The 18,545-nt window shown below is 53.2% G+C and overlaps 8 protein-coding genes across 8 annotated transcripts; 3 read left to right on the top strand and 5 right to left on the bottom strand.

Annotated features, from left to right (window-relative positions):
• Positions 1–913: 913 nt before the first annotated feature.
• BZA05DRAFT_28342 (uncharacterized protein) lies at positions 914–3,520 on the bottom strand. Its single transcript, XM_051480307.1, has 4 exons — positions 3,293–3,520; positions 2,965–3,224; positions 2,797–2,907; positions 914–2,739 (listed from the first exon to the last, which is right to left on the bottom strand). The coding sequence occupies exons 1-4, from the start codon at positions 3,402–3,404 to the stop codon at positions 1,015–1,017; spliced, it is 2,208 nt and encodes a 735-aa protein (XP_051340007.1). The 5' UTR covers positions 3,405–3,520; the 3' UTR covers positions 914–1,014.
• A 738-nt stretch (positions 3,521–4,258) lies between these two features.
• Positions 4,259–5,717, bottom strand: BZA05DRAFT_395970 (uncharacterized protein). Its single transcript, XM_051483490.1, has 4 exons — positions 5,332–5,717; positions 5,220–5,273; positions 4,640–5,162; positions 4,259–4,582 (listed from the first exon to the last, which is right to left on the bottom strand). Exons 1-4 carry the CDS (start codon positions 5,587–5,589, stop codon positions 4,422–4,424), a joined length of 996 nt encoding a protein of 331 aa, XP_051340006.1. The 5' UTR covers positions 5,590–5,717; the 3' UTR covers positions 4,259–4,421.
• A 1,547-nt stretch (positions 5,718–7,264) lies between these two features.
• On the bottom strand, positions 7,265–9,124 carry BZA05DRAFT_327053 (uncharacterized protein; the record flags this gene model as incomplete). Its single annotated transcript, XM_051480476.1, has 5 exons — positions 7,265–7,589; positions 7,643–7,735; positions 7,792–8,304; positions 8,360–8,826; positions 8,906–9,124. Coding segments are annotated over 5 exons (1,617 nt in total), but the record flags the coding sequence as incomplete, so codon positions are not given.
• Positions 9,125–9,260: 136 nt separating this feature from the next.
• On the top strand, positions 9,261–11,556 carry BZA05DRAFT_395967 (chaperonin Cpn60/TCP-1 family). Its single transcript, XM_051483489.1, has 6 exons — positions 9,261–9,552; positions 9,621–9,714; positions 9,792–9,875; positions 9,944–10,233; positions 10,298–11,084; positions 11,144–11,556. The coding sequence occupies exons 1-6, from the start codon at positions 9,476–9,478 to the stop codon at positions 11,456–11,458; spliced, it is 1,647 nt and encodes a 548-aa protein (XP_051340004.1). The 5' UTR covers positions 9,261–9,475; the 3' UTR covers positions 11,459–11,556.
• A 129-nt stretch (positions 11,557–11,685) lies between these two features.
• BZA05DRAFT_395966 (uncharacterized protein) lies at positions 11,686–12,512 on the top strand. Its single transcript, XM_051483488.1, has 2 exons — positions 11,686–11,813; positions 11,869–12,512. The coding sequence occupies exons 1-2, from the start codon at positions 11,755–11,757 to the stop codon at positions 12,293–12,295; spliced, it is 486 nt and encodes a 161-aa protein (XP_051340003.1). The 5' UTR covers positions 11,686–11,754; the 3' UTR covers positions 12,296–12,512.
• Positions 12,513–13,083: 571 nt separating this feature from the next.
• Positions 13,084–14,441, bottom strand: BZA05DRAFT_444424 (nuclear distribution protein PAC1; the record flags this gene model as incomplete). Its single annotated transcript, XM_051486911.1, has 2 exons — positions 13,084–14,238; positions 14,331–14,441. 2 exons carry the CDS (start codon positions 14,439–14,441, stop codon positions 13,084–13,086), a joined length of 1,266 nt encoding a protein of 421 aa, XP_051340002.1.
• An 824-nt stretch (positions 14,442–15,265) lies between these two features.
• Positions 15,266–16,952, top strand: BZA05DRAFT_395961 (WD40-repeat-containing domain protein). Its single transcript, XM_051483487.1, has 4 exons — positions 15,266–15,623; positions 15,684–15,942; positions 16,023–16,105; positions 16,158–16,952. The coding sequence occupies exons 1-4, from the start codon at positions 15,401–15,403 to the stop codon at positions 16,826–16,828; spliced, it is 1,236 nt and encodes a 411-aa protein (XP_051340001.1). The 5' UTR covers positions 15,266–15,400; the 3' UTR covers positions 16,829–16,952.
• BZA05DRAFT_395959 (mitochondrial outer membrane translocase complex, subunit Tom20 domain-containing protein) lies at positions 16,953–18,368 on the bottom strand. Its single transcript, XM_051483486.1, has 4 exons — positions 17,996–18,368; positions 17,627–17,869; positions 17,466–17,569; positions 16,953–17,414 (listed from the first exon to the last, which is right to left on the bottom strand). Exons 1-4 carry the CDS (start codon positions 18,054–18,056, stop codon positions 17,331–17,333), a joined length of 492 nt encoding a protein of 163 aa, XP_051340000.1. The 5' UTR covers positions 18,057–18,368; the 3' UTR covers positions 16,953–17,330.
• Positions 18,369–18,545: the final 177 nt, after the last annotated feature.

Here is an 18,545-nt window from a genome sequence, read left to right as displayed (position 1 = left end):
AGGGACCGTGTGCGATTCAATGATTCTGGGAATATCATCTATTGATACTTATCGTGTTACGGGATACCTACTATGTGGATATGTGGATATAGTTGTCAGGAGATCGTATTGAATCTTGAGTTTTCATTGTTGCAGGTTGTGTGTACTTATAGCGATGTGATAGGATCTTGGAATATCAGAACATCATGCCCGGTCAACCGGCTTGGATTGGATTGGTTGAATGGATATGTTCAGACTTAGCCCGTGATCTTTCAACCTCAAGTCACAATTCATACTGGTGTGATGGATGGATCTTGGAATGTCAAAAGATTATGCCTGGTCAACCGTCAACCGGCTTAGTTTGGTTTGGTTGAATGGATATATTCAGACTTAGCCTACCTAGCCATTCCACATATCCGGTAGCCCGTGATCCATCGTAGCAACCTCAAATCACCATTCACACCCATCATTCACTCTCACCATTCACTCTCACTCTCACCGTCGACGGATCCATCATCTATGCTTCTCAACGCCCCCATTCATCCCGCGTTCGTTATCGTATCGTACCAACCTCCCGCGCCAGTTCATAAAACTACATACACAACATCCCGCACCACTCACAGTTCACTACACATGTCTACCCCTCCCTCTCTCGCTCACTCGCCCGCTCGTTCCTCAGCATGATAACAAAACCGCCGCCGTCCCAAAAAAAAAAACCACAGCCATAAAAAATGAAACAAAACCAGAGGAACATTGAACTTTGAAGCAAACAAACTCCCGAACCACGAAAGACGAAAGAAAAGAAAAAAAATACACATTTCAGCCCATCCCATGCCGTGTATCCCCCAGCCCACCCCACCCCGCCGTCTGCCGTCTGCCCCAGCCCAGCCAAGCCCACGCCGAAATGCACGCCAAATAATACAAACTATATAAGGAAGAAAGAAAGGGTATCGGTATCTATCATTTCACATAGCATGTCATGTCATTTTTCATAATCGGTTTTTCGAGTCGGATTCGGAGCCGGAATCGGATGGGTTAAGTCCACTGCGACTCAGGCCCCTGCGGACCATAGTACCCTCCATCGCCGCCGCCCAACTGGCTCGCGGTCCCCGCCCTCTCTTCCCGCCGCTTCTTTCGTCGCTGCTCCTTCACAATTTCCTGCTCGATCTCCGAGTTCTCCGCGGTGGTTCCGCCACTGGTGACGCTGGCGCGCTGGCTTTGGGAAAGCCCATTAGGAGGCGCTGGTGAGCGAGTGACGGGATGCATGCCGACAAGCGGACTCATGGCGTTGAGCGGCGTCTGTTCGTTCGACGGAGTTTGCGGCTCCGGTACTCGTCCGAGGAGTCCGCCGGATGCGCCGGCGATCGTTGAACTCTGCCCGCCAATGCTGGGCGTGTAACTGCCACTGCCTGGAGTGCGGATGCCGTCGTCGAGGAGCTGCACCCGCTGCACCCGCTGTTCCTGGCGCTCAATGTTCTCCGGCTGTCGAGACCGTCGACGGTCACCGCTCCTGCGCTCATTGCTCTGGGATCGCCGGAACTGTCGTTCGCGTTCCAATTCTAGCTCTCGTTGCAGTGCGCGGTCTTGCCTGGCTCGCGAGCGTTCCCGGCGTTCTGCCTCTGCTTCTTCGGGGCGGAGCCGGCGAACCGTAACGGATTTACCGTCAGGGTTGAGTTTGACCTGGACCGCAACTTGGGGCTGTTGGCCGCCAGCATTCGTTTCTCCGCCGACCATGATCGTCTGGCCTTCACCGGCGCTGGAAGCTCCTGGGGAATCGACGATGGGCAATCGGTTAACACTACTGTCGTTGGATCGTTCTCGGCGGTGTGGGGGAAGCGGGAGTGGACGTCTCGGAGAGTCGTCGGCCGGCGTGGGAACGAATCCGTTGTCTGCCTCTATATAACCATCTCCCAAAAGAGGGCTGACGGGCATCTGGTCGAAATTTCCAGGCGAGTTCTGGTACGACTGGTGGGTGTTGTGGCTATGCCCCGAGGAACGTGGCGTGGCTCCGAACATCGGTGCTATCTGTCCATACTCGGCAGGAGACTGGGGAATGCGTGGTTCCGGCATATTGATAATTTCCTGTTGCTGCTGCGGCTGTCCTCCTCCCCTCGGTGGACCGAGTGTTGTGCTGTCTCTCAAAACCGTGTCTTTCAACGCAGAGGGGTTTCCATATCTCTGCCTGAACTCCTCGCTTGGAAGACTGCCGGAACTGTGATGCTGTTCGTAGTGTGTAGGTAGGGCTGGAACCGGGGGAATGATTTCTTGCTTTCTACCTGGCCCAGGTGCCAACCCTCCGATAGCAGGACTCTGGGCGCTCGGCACACGACTGCTATCCATCGTGGCAGTGTCATACTGGTATGGAATCCCGATGGTATCGTGGGTCTGCCTTCCGGAACTGCGGCGATTACCGAACCACGACAGCTTGCTAAAGCGGGATCTCTTGGGCGTTTGCAATGGCGTCTCATCCATGCCGACAGGTGTGTAGCCGTTCTCAACATCTGGTGTGCGGCGGTGTTCACTGGGTTGATGTTCCGACATCTCTGGGATGGGTGTCGGAATGCCGCGGACACTTCCGTATCTGTGCTCAAACCACTTGCGGTTCTTGAGGTATTCTAGTACGAACCAGGCGGTCAAGAAGAGGAAGGTGCATATGGCGTATAGGATGAACAAGGTCTTCGGCGATCCATAGACATATAGTCCGAGGGGAATCTGCGCCAGACCGAGCATGAAGACCGCGCGTCCGAGCCATTGATGGATCTGCCCGACAAGCCAATCAGCAAACAGGAATTGAATACCATTATGAGGGGTAGCTACCATCTTGTAGAGCGGGGGCGCTTCTCTAATCTTCTGTGGGTCCCTCCATCGAACGAATGCGCCAAAAAAGATCTGGAAAAGCATGATGGCATATATCGTAGCGCCAATAATCTACCAATATGTTAACTCGTGCCCTCCACTGACAATCCAGATACCAGACAAGCTTACATGATGTGGATTATTCCCCCAGTCGCCCTTGTCGACCGCGAAATAGCCGGTAATAAACGTAACCGTCAAACATATGACGCTCGCAACCTGGAAACCGATGTGGCCCCCCATAGCGAGTCGCGGTCTGGGACCGTGGATGAGAAACCTAGCGCATATTATAGCGGCGGGCGTAAACACAAGGAACGCGAACGATGCGAACAGCGCATGAAGGAGGATTAAACGGTAGTATTCTGGCTCGCCCTGATGCCGCGCTCCTTCGCCTGCGGAGTGCACATGTCACGGTTAGTCCCGCTGTAATTGAGGCTGTCGCGGATGGCGGGGCGCATACCATTCCTGACCATCTCATCGAACGGAAGACCCTGTAACGGCGCGAGAAGGTATCTCCCGGCCGCATCGGTGTGGCCCGCGTACGGTGCCAGTATTGTTGGTGAACCAGACATTGTGACGACAGTTGTTGCTCTTGCTCTTCACCAATTGGCGCGATGAAGAGAAGCTTGTCCCGAACCGCTTCCTCGCAGAGGAAGTGTCGCGAGTGACGGACAGTGGTTTTGTTTTTGTTGTGATGCTGTCCGAGCGCGCGGATAGCTCGATGGGAACTGCACGATAGCTTCCGTTCGTTCGTTCGCTGCCCTGGCTTCGAATGCCGAATGACCGAGCCGGGAATTCGACGCAATGGGGGAAGGGGGGTCGAGGGGGTTTGGACGAAACAAGAGTATGAACAGGAGGAAAAGGAAGCAGAGGAGGGCGAAGGTGGGATATGGGGGGGTCTGGCAGGGGTTTGTTTTGGTGAGTGGTGGAGAGGCTGGTAGTCAGAACACCTCACTTGTGTGTCTTTGCCTGGACTTTTGTCTCCAACCTCTGCAATTCTCCGCCGCCTTCTCAAAAAAGGTGTGATGCCGCGCAGCACCTTGACTAGATGTAGTGTTACGTCGGTTTATTGGACAGCTCAGAGGGGGGCGGTATGGGTTGTGATTGGTGAGTGGGCGTCAACAGGCGGTATCCACAGCGACGACCAGCCACGGCTTTTTTCAATTCGGCGCGTCAACAGCAGCCAGCGGCAACCTTCGTATGTGGCTTGGTCTATGTACGAGTACTTCCTTACCTGACGTTGATATAGCCGGGAGGTACTCTACTGTATGATGTAGATGGTGGGGGAATCGCCTTTATATTTATCGACGGAAGATCGATCCAGAGGGGTGTCTCGCTTAATGGTATCTTGATCGTGGTCGGACGAACGCACAGCTTCAATCACAGCGGTCACTTGGTGTTGGACAAAGATATGCCCGGCCCAATGCCTACTTTTCCAATTCAATACAAACAGATGTTTCCTGGTACAAACTTTCAACGAAAGGAGCGTGCAGTAATAGAAAGCAAAAACATGACAAATAAAATATACCCATAGGCTACAGGCAGCTTGAGATTCACACCGTCCACACGTGTCCACTGCTGAGAGATTCTCAGTCGAGACAAGCAACCTGCTCGAAGATGAGCCTCTGGCAGTAGTTGGGATTACCAATCGAGGTCAGGCCGGGAACGGTGTCGGGGCAAGCAATCGCAAGTCCCTTCGGGTCGGTGTTGATACAGATGGAGCAGCCATCTCCGATGCAGCCAGGACGACCTTCGAGGAGTCAATACTATATATCAGAGGGGGGAAGCAGTGGACTCGATGACTAACCCCTGAAAGTAGCCGCGGTAGCCTTGTCTGCAGTGTAAATCTTGTGGTTCCCACCGGCATAGTTGTTGATCCAACCCTTCGCGCCAGTGGCATCCTCCGGGATACCGAGCTGATCTTGGAGCGAGAAGTCGTCCGCAAACTTGACGGGACCGGTAACCTTGCAGTCGAATTTCGAGCTACAAACCTTGAAGGGAATGTCCTGGTAACGGCCGTTCTTCTCGTAGGCACGGTTGAGTTGACGGCCGAGTTGCTTTCCATCGGGGAAGGAGAGGACGTAACACTTCCCGAATTCGATGCCGAGATCGGTCTCGGTGGGACATGCAACCTTTCCGTGACAGAAAGCAACCTTTGGACCACCAGAGGTACCGCAGTGGGAGGGGCATGGCCCGGGCAGAGGATCGGGCCCCTTGGGAACAACGCACTGGGATCCATTGAAGATCTTGTCATCGGTGCAGCAGCTTCCTTTTCCGGAGGCGGGATCGACCTTCCACGAGTGCCCGATAGTTGCGCAGCAGCCTCCGGTCTGGGGAAACATCTATCAGCTTCCGAATGGCGAGTAGAAGAGTGGATTGCCACAAACCTTCGAGACGGTGTCGTAGGACCACTTCGTATCACTGGGGCAGCAAGCACCGGTCTATAACCAATCAGTTAGCCCACCATCGAAAGCAAAAAGGCAAGGTATTGTCTCGAACCTTGCTGACAGCGTCAAAGGAGTAGGCCGAATTGACGGGGAAGACAGGACAGCACTTCGTCTGGTTGTCCACTGGATCCTTATACTCGTTTCCGAAGCACGAGGCGCTCGAAGTCACGCATTTGACGGGGTTTCCAGCAGCATCAAGCTCGGCCTTGAAGCCGGCGCCCCTCTGGTCCTGGCACCACTTGTCGGCCTCAACCTGAGTCATGGCAAGGACCGCGGGGAGCACGGAGAATAGGATAGTGAACACGAGCATTGTGGAATAAGAAGAAGAGAGCACGGTAAAGCGAATTTGTTGCTGTTTGTGGTGGAAGAGGATGTTCGGTGAGATCTTGCTGGATTATGAGCATGAAAACCCTCCGGAAAGCCCCCATTATATACAATTTCCTGAGCACTGAAGCCCTCTAGAAACGAGAAGCTGGCAATTCCTCTTGGGAACGTTGAGACTCGAGTTCTGCTCGAATTTTCTGCCTCGGTCAACGAGAAGCCCAACGCGGGCGGCGATATCACCAGCCTGCGCCATCCGTTGGCAATTCAGCTCACACGGCTTTAGCCAGTCAGACCCGCAGGTGTACTGTTCATGCAGGGTCCCGAGCGGCCGGAAGTCGATTTGGCGTACGTAAACGGCTTAATCGGTTTCCATCGTTGTGTATCATTCCGCATTAGATGACCGGCTTCGCCAGAGCATCACTCGTTTACAGTACCTACCGCACTTCCACAACCTCCATCGCGGAGCTGAACTCTTGGACACCTGATATACAATTCTCTGGGCAATTTCGGACCAACACAGTTGTGATGTTGGCTTTTGATTTAGCTAACCCTGTCAACCCGCGGGTGGCAGCATATCTGGGGAGAAGACAGGCCCAACGTCCGAAAAATGGGAGCTACGCCGGTCCGTGATATCGAGTATAAGACTACTCTAGGTGGAGGAAGTCGTACAGTGGTTTACCTTGCAAAACCCATTGTCGGGTCTCACTCTAACAAAGCCGTGCCTGCGCATACTGCTTCATCCCGCACCGGTTTATAGGCGCTCCAATGTCGGTATTTATTGTGTCTCGCACAACAGGACAAACGGAGCGGCAGATCAACATAGTTTGAGGATATACCGCTCCCGAGTACCGATCGAGCGGGCGTTACCACGCCTAACTATGTAGTTGGATTTGTCCCTCGTTGCGAGCGAGCGATTGAGTGACAGTGGTTGTTGGAATCCGGGGAATCGAAACAACCTCGCACACATGTCTGACTTTCCATTCAGCTTCATCTAGCAACGACCCTCCCCACCGTCCATCATAGGCTTTCTGTTCCCGACACCGTCCGTTGGTTCCCAAGGCTGCACTAAACCAACACAGCTGAATTGCCTTCAAAGACGGCGCAATACATGGACACAAGTGCTGGGCGGTCATGTTACATGTAGCATGTAACCGTAACGTTACTATATGCCGCAAAGTTATCGTCCAGAATACCTTGCGTCGATTTGTGCGAGCTGTATCAATGATATTCATGCCGCATTTACCTGTAGATTCAGCGTGGCGGGGATATGAAGATAATGAAAACTGCAGTCAATTTGCGGCGGTCGATTGCACTGTGTAGGTCGGTAGAAGAGAATCGGCATCGTGGTGGTGGGAATCTCGGTACTTGGCTGGCTGAATACCGTTACAGTGAACATCAATCAGATCTGCTGTGTGCACTACAGAGTCACAAGTTTGAACGTAAACCCACAAATCCAAGCTCATTAGACATTCATCCTTTTCACAGCGACAAATCCGATGTGTAGTGTACAAAACAGCGCCAAGGTAACAGCAGGTACCCCGTTTTCAAAAAAGCAAATGCAAAGCTCTCAGCCGAGACAAGATCATTACGTCGTCAGTGACATACACCTAGATTCATTTCTTCGTCTTGACCTTCTTCTTCGCCGGCTGCTCTGTGACAACAGGTGCGTCTTGCATGTCCTCATCGTCGTCGTCATTGCCGCCAGCGTCGCCGCCCGCCTCACTACCGTCTGATCCACTGCTCTCGTGGGCAGAATCATATTCCTCGGCCACATCGGATTCTGAATCGGCCTGGAAATCCTCATCGACGGATTCCTCATCTTCGTCCGCGGATCCACGATCAGCCCGAGCCGCAGCAACGTCTTCATCGTCCATATCGTCATCGTCGAGGGCAGAGGCGAGGAGGGCACTAGCATCGTCGACCAAATCGTTTTTGATTTTCAGGTTCTTGATTTTGAAAAACTCCTCAAGCGATGGTTGCTCCTCGCTGTGAACATATTAGCTGGTGGCCTTAGGATTGGTAATAGTTGTTGGAATCACCGATTGATGTTGTTAAACTGGTACTCTCCTTCACCACCCTTCATGGTGACGGTTACATCAAATGTCCTACTAGCCGACACTGATCCACCGACACTGCCGTGATGTTAGCTAGCAAATTACAAAAGTGGTGGAATAATAGAGGTCCCTACCGCGAGAGAGTAACGTGCGAGACACGCTCGAAAGGCACAAATTTAGCTGGCTTCGGGACAAACAAGAACGCCTTGTCCAGGAAGAAGAGGTGCCCTTCATTGGCTTTGAGGGAGCACTTAACCCCCGATTGCTGATGATGGCTAACGAAGTCCTTGGAAGGAATCGTAATCCTCTTGCCGGTCAGGCCCTTGAAGATATCTGAGACGACTCGGTACGCGGGGTTCTCGTAGTGCATCTGTAGCCGGTCGCCGTACTTCTCTTTCAGGGTTTCTGGAGCTATGTTCAGGTCGAAGTCCATATCCTCTTCCTTCTTGAACTGCATCACCAAGAACGGGTACTTGGTCTGGCCCTGTCTCAACGGCGGTTCGAGTCCGATCACGATCAAGCTGTGGACTTCGTCGGGCTTCTGAAGCAAGAAAAATTTCTTGACGTTCTCGAATTGAATCTTGTAGTCATACGTCTTACCACGCAGACGGAAGGATGACTCGTACATGTCGATATCGTAGCGACCTCTGAAAGCATTGTTTAGTCCCAGCTCCTAGACAAAACAGAATGAACAGAAAATACCTCGGCGTAAGGAAGAGAATATCCAAGAATGTTGCAAAGGTATCTCCAGCAATCTCTCCAATATCCGCCTTCTCCTTGAGGGTATCGTAGAACAGCGTAGCAGCACTCATATCCTCTCCTTCAGCGTCACTAGCACCGTCTTCACCCTCACCCCTCTTGGCAGTGCCGGGAACGTAGAATCGCATCTCAACGAGCTGGTCCACAGCAGCAGTGTTCTTCTTCGTGCGACCGCCCACCAAATTCTCAGTTGTGGCGAACTCGACCGCAATCTCGTTCTTACCAGCAAGGTTAGAGTTGGAGACCTCCGAGAACGGAATCTCGAACGCGGGCTTGTTGGCGACGTTGAAGTGAAGTTCTTGCTTAGAGAACTCGGCCTTTCCCCAGTTCCATCCCTTTAGAGCGTGCTCGCGGTGCTCGAGATTGACCTTGTAGTAAGATTTGAGAGCGGCCTTAACGCGGTCGAAATCCTGTATTTCACGGAAGCAATCATCAGTAATCAACATGGCAATCGACCACGCCCGGCCGGCGAAGTAACGTAATACACACATCCTGCTCAAAACCGTCCAACTGCACAATTCCCATGGTCCGGGTGATGATCTTCACTTCGTAGCCTTTCGCTGCTCGTGACCACTGTGCAGAAGCAATCTCTGAGTTGACGAGCATCCGCATCTCGCCGTCGACAGGTCTCCATCCCATCCCGCTGGCGTTGAAACGACACCTTCCGGGCTGTCGTGAGAGATCCATATAGATACCCTCGAAGTTTTCGTAATCTCCTGCCATGATGCCTGCTTTCCGTATGTACTGTTTTTGGTGGGCCTGTTGCCTGTGGGTTGATTGGGGTCAGGTTCGGGGTTGAAGTGTGGCGCGGCGCGTTGTGTGAAGTTGGAAAAGCAACGCGACACCTCTGCTCTGGTCTCCAATACTTTATCCCGATTAAGTGGCGCCAAGACATTATTCTAATTTTCGAAAGAGTTGCTTGCCCGCTTCCCTCCATTATTTTGGAGGCGTCAGTCAGTTTGGTGCATTCCATCAGTCTATCTCGACTCTCCCACTTTTCCCACCAAACCCCCCACCACCATTTTCTAGGAGGGATCTTTACATAAGTCTCCTTTCGCCATGTCTATGCAGCTTGATATGAGCAATGCTCAGATGGTCCGGGATGAGAATGGACGGCCATTCATCATTGTGAAAGAGTAAGTAGCTGCTTTGGGCATCAAACTTCAAAGGTGACGACTAGCTAATACAAGCATTGTAACTGCAGTCAGGGCAAGAAGAAACGGCAACACGGTACCGAAGCCATCAAGTCGCATATCCTGGCAGCAAAGACCGTTGCGAACATCGTCAAATCATCACTGGTATGCTTCAGCTCCGGGGGTGGTGGGGGGTGGGATGGATGAGGGGCTCGGGATTATGCTGACATCTATCTCTCAAGGGACCCCGTGGCCTCGACAAAATCCTCATCTCTCCCGATGGCGACATTACGGTGACGAACGATGGAGCAACCATCTTGAGTCAGGTACGGATTTGTCAATTTACCTCGAAGCTCTCCCACACACGCGGATGTTGATTTTGGGACAATATTAGATGGAAATCGAGCACCACGTCGCCAAACTGTTGGTCGAGCTCTCAACCTCCCAGGATGATGAGATCGGAGATGGAACTACCGGTGTTGTTGTTTTGGCGGGTGCCCTTCTGGAGGCTGCGAGCGACCTGATCGATAAGGGAATCCATCCCATCAGAATTGCGGACGGTTTCGACGCTGCTTGCGAGGTTGCGGTGGAGACACTGGATGCGATTGCCGAGACAATAGAATTTACGAAGGACAACACCGAGAATCTGCTGAAGTGCGCAAAGACTTCCCTCGGAAGCAAAATGTGAGCCACATTACACCTCCAGAAGCAAGGTGGCTAGTTTAGTTGCTGATAGTCTATCCCGCAGTGTCTCGAAGGCCCATGACAAGTTCACCCAAATCGCTGTCGACGCCGTCCTGTCAGTTGCCGACCTCGAGCGAAAAGATGTCGATTTCGAGCTCATCAAGGTTGACGGAAAGGTCGGAGGTTCGCTGGAGGACTCGCTGCTTGTCAAGGGTGTCATCATCGACAAGGACATGTCGCACCCCCAGATGCCGCGTATTGTCCGGGACGCAAAGATCGCTATCCTCACATGTGCGTTTGAGCCCCCGAAGCCCAAGACCAAACACAAGCTGGACATCACCAGCGTTGAAGAGTTCAAGCGTCTCCAGAACTACGAGAAGGGTAAATTCGAGGAGATGATCAAGCAGATCAAAGATACCGGTGCCAACCTGGTTATCTGTCAGTGGGGTTTCGATGACGAAGCGAACCATCTTTTGTTGACGAACAAGCTTCCTGCCGTGCGGTGGGTCGGAGGTCCTGAGATCGAGCTGATCGCTATCGCTACCAACGGAAGAATTGTTCCCCGGTTCGAGGATCTGTCCGCCGAGAAGCTCGGTCATGCTGGTCTCGTGAGGGAGCTGTCTTTCGGAACCACAAGAGACCGCATGTTGGTGATCGAGGAGTGTGCCAACACCAGAGCCGTGACCGCGTTTGTCCGCGGATCCAACAAGATGATTGTCGATGAGGCGAAGCGAGCTCTCCACGATGCTCTCTGCGTCGTACGAAACCTCGTCAAGGACAACCGTGTCGTATACGGTGGAGGAGCTGCCGAGATTGCTTGCTCCGTTGCCGTCTCCGACGCCGCTGACAAGGTCAGTTCTATACACGTTCACCTTCTGGAGAAGGGTTGACATGCTAACCTCGCATTTAGACCCCCGGTATCGAGCAATACGCCATGCGGGCATTCTCCACCGCTCTTGACAACATCCCCATGGCCCTCGCCGAGAACTCTGGTCTTTCGCCTATTGAGACGCTAGCATACATCAAGTCTCGCCAAGTACGGGAAAAGAACACCCGGTTGGGAGTGGACTGCATGGGCACTGGGCAGAACGACATGAGAGAAGCGTTCGTCATCGACCCGCTGATCGGAAAGCGTCAACAGCTGCTACTCGCTACGCAGCTGTGTAGAATGGTGTTGAAGGTCAACAACGTAATCATATCGGGCAGTGGAGAGGATGAGTTTTAGATTTGGAACATGTTGCGTACTTGATCTAAAGTAAAGACTGTCTGTCAGTTGGTGGCGATAATAGAACCGAACCACCTGTATTGCCGGATGAAACGGAACCAGTGTTCTGAACAAATCGATCGTCGTGAGAAATGAAGTGATCCGGCCAACCCAATCACAATATCTCACCCGCCATACCGCCAAGCCACCAGCCTCAGCCTAGTCCATGTACAACGTCACCTCCCAACCTCACAATACCTCTCACCACCTCAACGCGCCTCACCTCAATCACCACCACCACCATCGCCACTGCTAAGATGTCAGACATAACAGAGCTGAACCCAATCCACGCGCCATTCTTTGGCCTCGCGGGCGTGTAATTATCACCCACCCCCTTCCGTTTCACCCGTACTAACACCACCAACCATCAGGGCCGCCGCAATGATCTTCTCCTCGTTCGGGGCCGCGTACGGGACGGCCAAGGCCGGCATCGCCATCGCAGGAATCGGCACGTTCGCACCCGAACTGATCATGAAGTCGCTGATCTCCGTCATCATGTCGGGTATCATCGCAGTGTACGGACTCGTCATTGCCGTTCTCATCGCCGGAGACCTGGGGCCCAACAACAGCTACAGCTTGTTCTCGGGGGTGGTACACCTGGCTGCGGGGCTCAGCGTCGGACTGGCGGGCCTCGCCGCTGGATACGCTATTGGCGTGGTGGGGAATGCGGGCAGTCGCGCGTTCCTGCTGCAGCCGAAGGTGTTCGTCGGCATGGTCCTGATCCTTATTTTTGCTGAGGTGCTGGGTCTCTATGGCCTGATCGTCGGGTTGATTTTGAATACGAAGACTAGTGGGTAGACGCATGGAGGGGGGAGAGAGGGGAGAGAGAGAGAGAGGTGTATGCTGGATGATGGGAGCTGTTTCCTTGGTTTGGTTGCGCGTTGCTTTTTCTTTACTCTTGCTGCTAGATGAGATGGCGGATGTGCACAACTTGACTGTAATTGCTATTGCATATGTTTCCTGCTTCTTGCTTCCGCTATATCTACTATGAACGAATACCCCCATATCCAACATATCCGCACGCGTCTGTCCATCCGTATGTGCCATGAGAATCGATTGATAGTGTAAACATCCAACAACAGCCACCAGCAAAACAAGACAAAAAACCCATCATAATCTATTTCCCTTTCCATTTCCATTCCCATAACATGAGCACGGCCGAGCAGTTCCATCCATTCCATTCCATCCATCCTATCCAAAACAAAAGCAGAACGAACCAATGAACCCCCAACAGAAAACTCCCGAAGCAAGACAAAAGAAAGAAAGAAGTGGGAACGAAGCTTTGATCGAACCCTCGAACGAAGGAGGTAGAAGAATTTTGTGAATAAGGATTATAGGTGATGGAAAGCAAGAAACGGCAAAACACAGAGTAGGACGCAAAGCAAAAGCACGGGATGGACAAGCAAGACGGAGACAAGCAAAGAGTAAAAAGGGGGGGGGGGAAATGAAGACCTACGACTACACCGACACGAAACAAGATTGAATGAAGAAATCCAGCTCCAACGTCCACGAAAACAGACAAGACCCAGAAAGAGAGCCCCAGTACAGATGAGTAGAGCGGAGAGAGTGCATGAACAGCAACTTTATCATGATGCAAATACCCTAACGCTCATATCCACACTTCCCGTCGCAATCACACATCTAACGTTCACCTTCGCCGCCGCGTCTTTGCCCAGCGTACCATTGATCCTTGTCCCGCCGTTGGCGGCCTGTGGCGGTTCCTTTGCCGGTGCCGGTGCCCATCGTATGCAACTGATGAAGTGGTTGTGAGCATCGGTGACCGTCTTTACGCATCGCCCGTCCTGCGTCAGATCCCAGCACCGTATCGTCTTATCGTCGCTCACCGAAAGTAGATACTTTCCGCCGGGATGGAAAACTAGTGCTCGAACCCAGTTGTCGTGACCAGTGAGAGTTTTGAGTAGTGTACCCCGCGAATCCCATAGCCTGATTGTCTTGTCTCTCGACCCTGTGGCGACGAATTCCGACGACGATGTGGCTGGGGGAGGTTTCTTTAGACCGGCGATTTGGGCGAGGTAGGGATATGCGGCTGGGGGCGCAAACACGCCGCATTCTACCACATGCTCGTGGCCCATGAATGTAGCCTTGTGCTCCGCTGTCGATGCATCCCATAATCTGGCGCTTTGATCGTTTCCAACGGAGACCAACCACCGGCCATCAAACGACGGCGAGACATCCCGAACCCAGTCGGCGTGGCCTTGAATGGTCTTTACGCAGTATCCCGTGGTTACGCCCCATATCCGCAGGGTCTTATCCCTCGATGCAGACACCAGATACTCTCCGGCCGCACTAGGGATGAACCGCACCGCCGATACACTGTGGTCGTGACCGGTGAGCGTGCGGATATTCTTATACTCGTTGGCTGGATCCCACAGTTTGATGGTCAGATCGCTCGAGCACGATGCCAGCAGCACCCCAGCTTTAGGGCCCCCAAAGTCAACATCCAAAACAGCCTTGGTGTGGCCCTTCACTGTTCTTTCCAGTTCCCCCATCTCCCAATCCCAGATCTTAATGGTCGAGTCTTCGGCGCCAGACGCCAGTACCGAGAACACTGGATGGAAGGCTACAGATGTGACTGGGTTGCGGTGACCGTCGAGACTATGCCGCGGAGGTGCTCGGGGGAGCCACGCGGTCGGGTCCACGTTCTTGCGCGCCAGAGATGTCGGTGTGGTCGAGTCGAGCTCGCTTTGTAAGGATGATGTCCGGGATTCTAGCTCCATGATCTAACAGGTACAACGCCATATCAGCTTCCCGAACCCCTTCTACGCTGTACCGCCGGTGGTGGCGATCGCAGTAGTTGGAGTTGGAGGCGCACCTTCTTCTGTAGACGCACGACCGAGGTCCACTTCTTCTCCAGTAGCCCCTCGTACTTCTTCATCTTTCCGTCGTCCAGGAACTCGTCACCGACGCCGAGCTCTTCCCGCATCGCGGCGCACGTATTCGGTAGCCCATTAGAGTTGAGGTATGCAAGTATAGCTTTGTGTCTGGTGTTTGGGTGCAGGCGGAGAGTGAAGCGGCACGTTAGCTAAAAAAAACCCGTGTGTGCGCGGGGAAGAACAATGAGGCGAACAGAAGAGAAGAGGAGGACTGACAGTTCGTCCCTTTGGCGAGGAGCAAGGATGTTGATCGAATTCATGGCGATGAGGGTCGTCGTAGAGGAAGTAGCGATACTAGCATGGAGAAGGGGTGTGTGGGGTGGGCGTGATAGGTGGTATGGATGACGAGCGGAGGTGTAGAAGCGCGTCAAGAGGGCGAGCGAGCGATCTACTATTGATTGATTTGATCGATGGTGATGCTAGCAACGACGGGGGTGACGACCGACCACCGAGGCGAGGATAGGGAGGGTGAAACCCGGAAATGAAAGGCCAGAGAAGAAGAAAGGCCAGCGAGTGCGAAGCTGCGAAGCAGATATTGGAAAGGAAGACAGCCGGCTTGCTGGAGAGTTTTAGGGTTGAAGATCTGCCCGATAGAAGTGCAGACACTCAATCGTCTTCACAAGCGGGTAGAAGCGTCTTTCAAGGCGAAGCCCCAATATGTTCTGTTCTCTCCCACCTGTCTTTTCCTACTTCTGCAAAGCGAGGACGATTATCCTCGGCGGTGTGACCGTTACAACAGTCAATTGTATTTGAAACTGTCGGTAGTGAAATGTCTTGTGACGAACCCCAATAAATGTCCCTCCACGTGATCAGTACTCGCTGCGTGTCCGCCATAAATAAATCGAAATAAATGAACCTCAAATTGGCAACAAAGCGCTGAATTGAGGATCCAACGAACAACAAGTCCACGCTTTGATTCAGCAGTATTGATCGAGTCTGACTTCTTCCCCACCACCTCCTCACCGCAATTTCGACTGCACTCTACAATTGTGTCCCTCTGTGGTAGCGAATGCACCCGAAAAACGGTCTAGAGGTGGGTGGTAAGCGAGGAGATCGCCGGGTAAATAGCGTTTCTTCACGTTCGACTTCTTATCCTTCGCGTCAGTCACCACACGACGCATTCACTTGCCGCGCCGCCGCCAGCCCGCCAGCCAGCCAGCCAGACATTCCAAACATCGAACCGACAACGACCACCAACGACTCACCCATCACACAGCAAACCATGGCCTCGGGTATCTCTCTCCGCTCTCTCTCCACAACCCATCAATTGTCTGACTAACACATGTTTCCAGCAACAGCATCAAACCAGCGCGAGCTCCCCTCACCGCCGTCGGACGCCATCTCCTCTCTCACATTTTCCCCCCAAACGCCGACGCGGCTCCTCGTCTCCTCGTGGGACAAGTACGTGCATCTTTACGACACGCATAGTGGCGTTGATCAGGCCGGGTCGGAACTGACGCGATTTGCACATGCAGCGCCTGTGCTGGACTGCTGCTTCGGCGAGGGTGACGGTGACGTGTTTTCTGGAGGGTTGGACTGGACCGTAAATCAGTATGCAGCTCCTCTGTTGGGTGGTGTGTGTGCGAGTAGGCGAGAGTGATGGCAGGAGCTGATTGAGAGTGTAATGACAGGCTGGATCCGGAGACGGGAAAGGTTAAGCTGCTGGGAACTCACGAGCAAAGCGTTAAGTCTATTTGCTACAACACCGAAATCAGTAGTCTTCCCCTGCTTCCCCCTCCCCCGCTCTGCCGCTAACCACCAATCAGAATCCCTAATATCCGGCGGTTGGGACAACCACGTGCACCTTTACGACCCGCGGTCCTCGACCCCACTGACCAGCAAACACGAGCAACTCCACAAGATTTACTCTCTCTCCACGAGCGGGCACACGTTGGTAATAGCCATGGCGGCGCGCGCCTTCCACCTCTACGACCTCCGCAACATGTCGGAGCCGTCGCAGGTGCGCGAATCCAGTCTCAAGTTCATGACACGCACCGTTGCATGCATGCCCAACGGCCTCGGGTACGCATCGTCGTCGATCGAGGGACGGGTGGCGGTCGAGTTCTTTGATTCCAGCGATGAGGTCCAGGCGAGGAAATATGCATTCAAGTGCCATAGGCAGGTTGAGAATGGCGTCGATGTGGTCTACCCCGTCAATGCGTTGGCGTTCCACCCGGTGTATGGAACGTTTGCTTCTGGTGGTGGTGACGGTGTCGTGAGTCTGTGGGATGGAATGGCGAAGCGGAGGTTGAGACAGTACCAGAAGTTCGGAGCCAGCATTGCCGGGTTGTCGTTCAACAAGGATGGAAAATACCTGGCGATAGGAAGTAGTGGTGGGTTCGAGGATGGCAGGAATGACGGAGAGTGTCCGCCCGACACGATCAAAGTCTTCATCAGAGAAATGGCCGAAGGCGAGGGCAAAGGGAAAGGACAATAGTAGGTACTATAGTCAAAGCGGGCAACATACTTGAGGAAATGGGATTCTTTGCGTGTAAACTACATATGGCGATAGGGAGTTTTGGTGTTTCACACAGGTAGACAGAGACAGTACGTAGGAGAACTGTTTCTATGTACAACATCGTAGGATACAGACAGAGGCAAAGGGAACCTTCTCCTACCCACCAGCAACCCATCCATCCATCCATCCACGCTCTATCCTCCTTCACTGCTACCGATGCACGCCGGTTTTCTTCAAGCACAACCACAAAATCGTACAATGCACACCACGTTAAGAAATCGAGAGAAGGGAAAACGACAAGGAAAAAGAACAAGAGCAAAACCCCAAGGAGAGTGACAAAGATCCTGGGGAGAGATTGAAGGCAACCCTTTCATTAAACTTTTTCTGCCAATGCCAGCTTCCCCACGAAATCCAAACTTATCAAGCGAGCAGGGTCTTCGGCCACGGTGGATCTATGGCTATGGTGGGAATGGGTAGACGTCTACTCGTCAAGAAGTGGGCCATCGACGTCAGTGATGATACTACGGTCGACGGCCAACATCTCTGCGAGCAGGTCCAGGACGTGCTGAAGCGCGGGTTAGCAATGTGGTCGGAATGACAAGAGAGAAGGTAATACCTTGGGCACGGTCTTATCGTAGATCGAAATCAGGTCCTGTGGCTGGGGGTAGACCTTCAAAGCCCTGTAGAAGCACAGCGCAGCCTCGATGGCACTGTCGGGGCCTATTCACCAGACCATCAGTTCTCCCCCTTCCCTTCATTCCCTTGGGCAGAATATACCCTCAGCACACAGCGTCTCTCCCTTCGCGACCTCGCTCATGAAGTACGCCTCCTTCTCCTCCACATCGGTAGGGAATCCCTCGGCCTGTGCTTGACGCACCGCCAGACGCAGCTGTTCCCGTTGGGACTCATTCGCTGCGTTCTGCTGTGCCCGCTGCGCCTTCGCGTGCTGGCGCTTTTCTCTCTTCAGGGACTTGCGGAAATTAACATCGTTGCGGCGCTTGTAGTCAAAGTATGCGGCGTCTACGAGGTCAGTGAGTTGGGCGGGAGCGGGGGGTGGGTGGGTGGTGGTGGTTGGAGATGAGGTGACGTACATGCTGTGGATAAACAGTTAGTGGTGGGAACTTGCGTGCGGGTTGTGAGGCGTACCACTTGTCAATGCGAATGCCGCGGCTACGCCATAGAGGACGACTTTGGAAGTTTCTACCATTGCTACTGCGGTGGTGGTGGAAGTAAGCGTGGAGTTGAGTGGGTGGGGGTGGTGGTTGGTGGGTTGGAGGGACGAAGAATTTGAATAATGTGGCGGGGGTGTGTATTATTTGAAGGTTGCCTGCCGCGAGTGTGAAGATGTTTGTACTCTAGGTTGGCTGTGGTTGGTACGTAGGTTGGGATGGATGCGATGGGCGGGGGACAAGCCGAGGCGGAAGCAGCAATAACAGCAGTTGGCAACTCACGTCACAGGCTTTCTCTTCGTTGGCAGTTCTTCCGTTCGACCTCTCCCTCCGAGTCTCTCGCCCTCTTCGCCCGACTCTTCTTCTCTTTGCCGAAAAGATATCTGCTTATCTTGTTATCTTTCTGCTGATCTAATCACCACTTATCAGATCACATCAGTCTCTATCTGATCCGATCTCCATGTACCTCTGACTAACTAATGCCAAGCGAATCCCGCTAATCCCCATCCGAGCTGCGGCAAAGAGCA

Source organism: Tricharina praecox (assembly GCF_024521635.1).
Source record: "Tricharina praecox strain CBS 144465 chromosome Unknown BZA05scaffold_10, whole genome shotgun sequence".
Classification (NCBI taxonomy): domain Eukaryota; kingdom Fungi; phylum Ascomycota; class Pezizomycetes; order Pezizales; family Pyronemataceae; genus Tricharina; species Tricharina praecox.
The sequence above is the reverse complement of the archived record's forward strand: the minus strand, read 5'-3'. Positions and strand labels throughout refer to the sequence as shown.

What these genes read in the sequence shown, in the direction of transcription:
- BZA05DRAFT_28342 (XM_051480307.1), bottom strand. Translation starts at nt 3,404, where the DNA reads ATGTCTGGTTCACCAACAATACTGGCACCGTACGCGGGCCACACCGAT. An exon ending in CGATGAGATGGTCAGGAATG is followed by an intron (nt 3,225 to 3,292) that starts GTATGCGCCCCG and finishes TGCACTCCGCAG; the next exon opens with GCGAAGGAGCGCGGCATCAG. An exon ending in CGCCCCCGCTCTACAAGATG is followed by an intron (nt 2,740 to 2,796) that starts GTAGCTACCCCT and finishes CTTGTCGGGCAG; the next exon opens with ATCCATCAATGGCTCGGACG.
- BZA05DRAFT_395970 (XM_051483490.1), bottom strand. Translation starts at nt 5,589, where the DNA reads ATGCTCGTGTTCACTATCCTATTCTCCGTGCTCCCCGCGGTCCTTGCC. An exon ending in CCTACGACACCGTCTCGAAG is followed by an intron (nt 5,163 to 5,219) that starts GTTTGTGGCAAT and finishes ATGTTTCCCCAG; the next exon opens with ACCGGAGGCTGCTGCGCAAC. An exon ending in TACCGCGGCTACTTTCAGGG is followed by an intron (nt 4,583 to 4,639) that starts GTTAGTCATCGA and finishes GACTCCTCGAAG; the next exon opens with GTCGTCCTGGCTGCATCGGA.
- BZA05DRAFT_395967 (XM_051483489.1), top strand. Translation starts at nt 9,476, where the DNA reads ATGTCTATGCAGCTTGATATGAGCAATGCTCAGATGGTCCGGGATGAG. An exon ending in GAGCAACCATCTTGAGTCAG is followed by an intron (nt 9,876 to 9,943) that starts GTACGGATTTGT and finishes GGACAATATTAG; the next exon opens with ATGGAAATCGAGCACCACGT. An exon ending in TCTCCGACGCCGCTGACAAG is followed by an intron (nt 11,085 to 11,143) that starts GTCAGTTCTATA and finishes CCTCGCATTTAG; the next exon opens with ACCCCCGGTATCGAGCAATA.
- BZA05DRAFT_395966 (XM_051483488.1), top strand. Translation starts at nt 11,755, where the DNA reads ATGTCAGACATAACAGAGCTGAACCCAATCCACGCGCCATTCTTTGGC. An exon ending in TTCTTTGGCCTCGCGGGCGT is followed by an intron (nt 11,814 to 11,868) that starts GTAATTATCACC and finishes ACCAACCATCAG; the next exon opens with GGCCGCCGCAATGATCTTCT.
- BZA05DRAFT_395961 (XM_051483487.1), top strand. Translation starts at nt 15,401, where the DNA reads ATGCACCCGAAAAACGGTCTAGAGGTGGGTGGTAAGCGAGGAGATCGC. An exon ending in TTGGACTGGACCGTAAATCA is followed by an intron (nt 15,943 to 16,022) that starts GTATGCAGCTCC and finishes GTGTAATGACAG; the next exon opens with GCTGGATCCGGAGACGGGAA. An exon ending in TTGCTACAACACCGAAATCA is followed by an intron (nt 16,106 to 16,157) that starts GTAGTCTTCCCC and finishes ACCACCAATCAG; the next exon opens with AATCCCTAATATCCGGCGGT.
- BZA05DRAFT_395959 (XM_051483486.1), bottom strand. Translation starts at nt 18,056, where the DNA reads ATGGTAGAAACTTCCAAAGTCGTCCTCTATGGCGTAGCCGCGGCATTC. An exon ending in GGCATTCGCATTGACAAGTG is followed by an intron (nt 17,870 to 17,995) that starts GTACGCCTCACA and finishes CTGACCTCGTAG; the next exon opens with ACGCCGCATACTTTGACTAC. An exon ending in ACGATAAGACCGTGCCCAAG is followed by an intron (nt 17,415 to 17,465) that starts GTATTACCTTCT and finishes CCCGCGCTTCAG; the next exon opens with CACGTCCTGGACCTGCTCGC.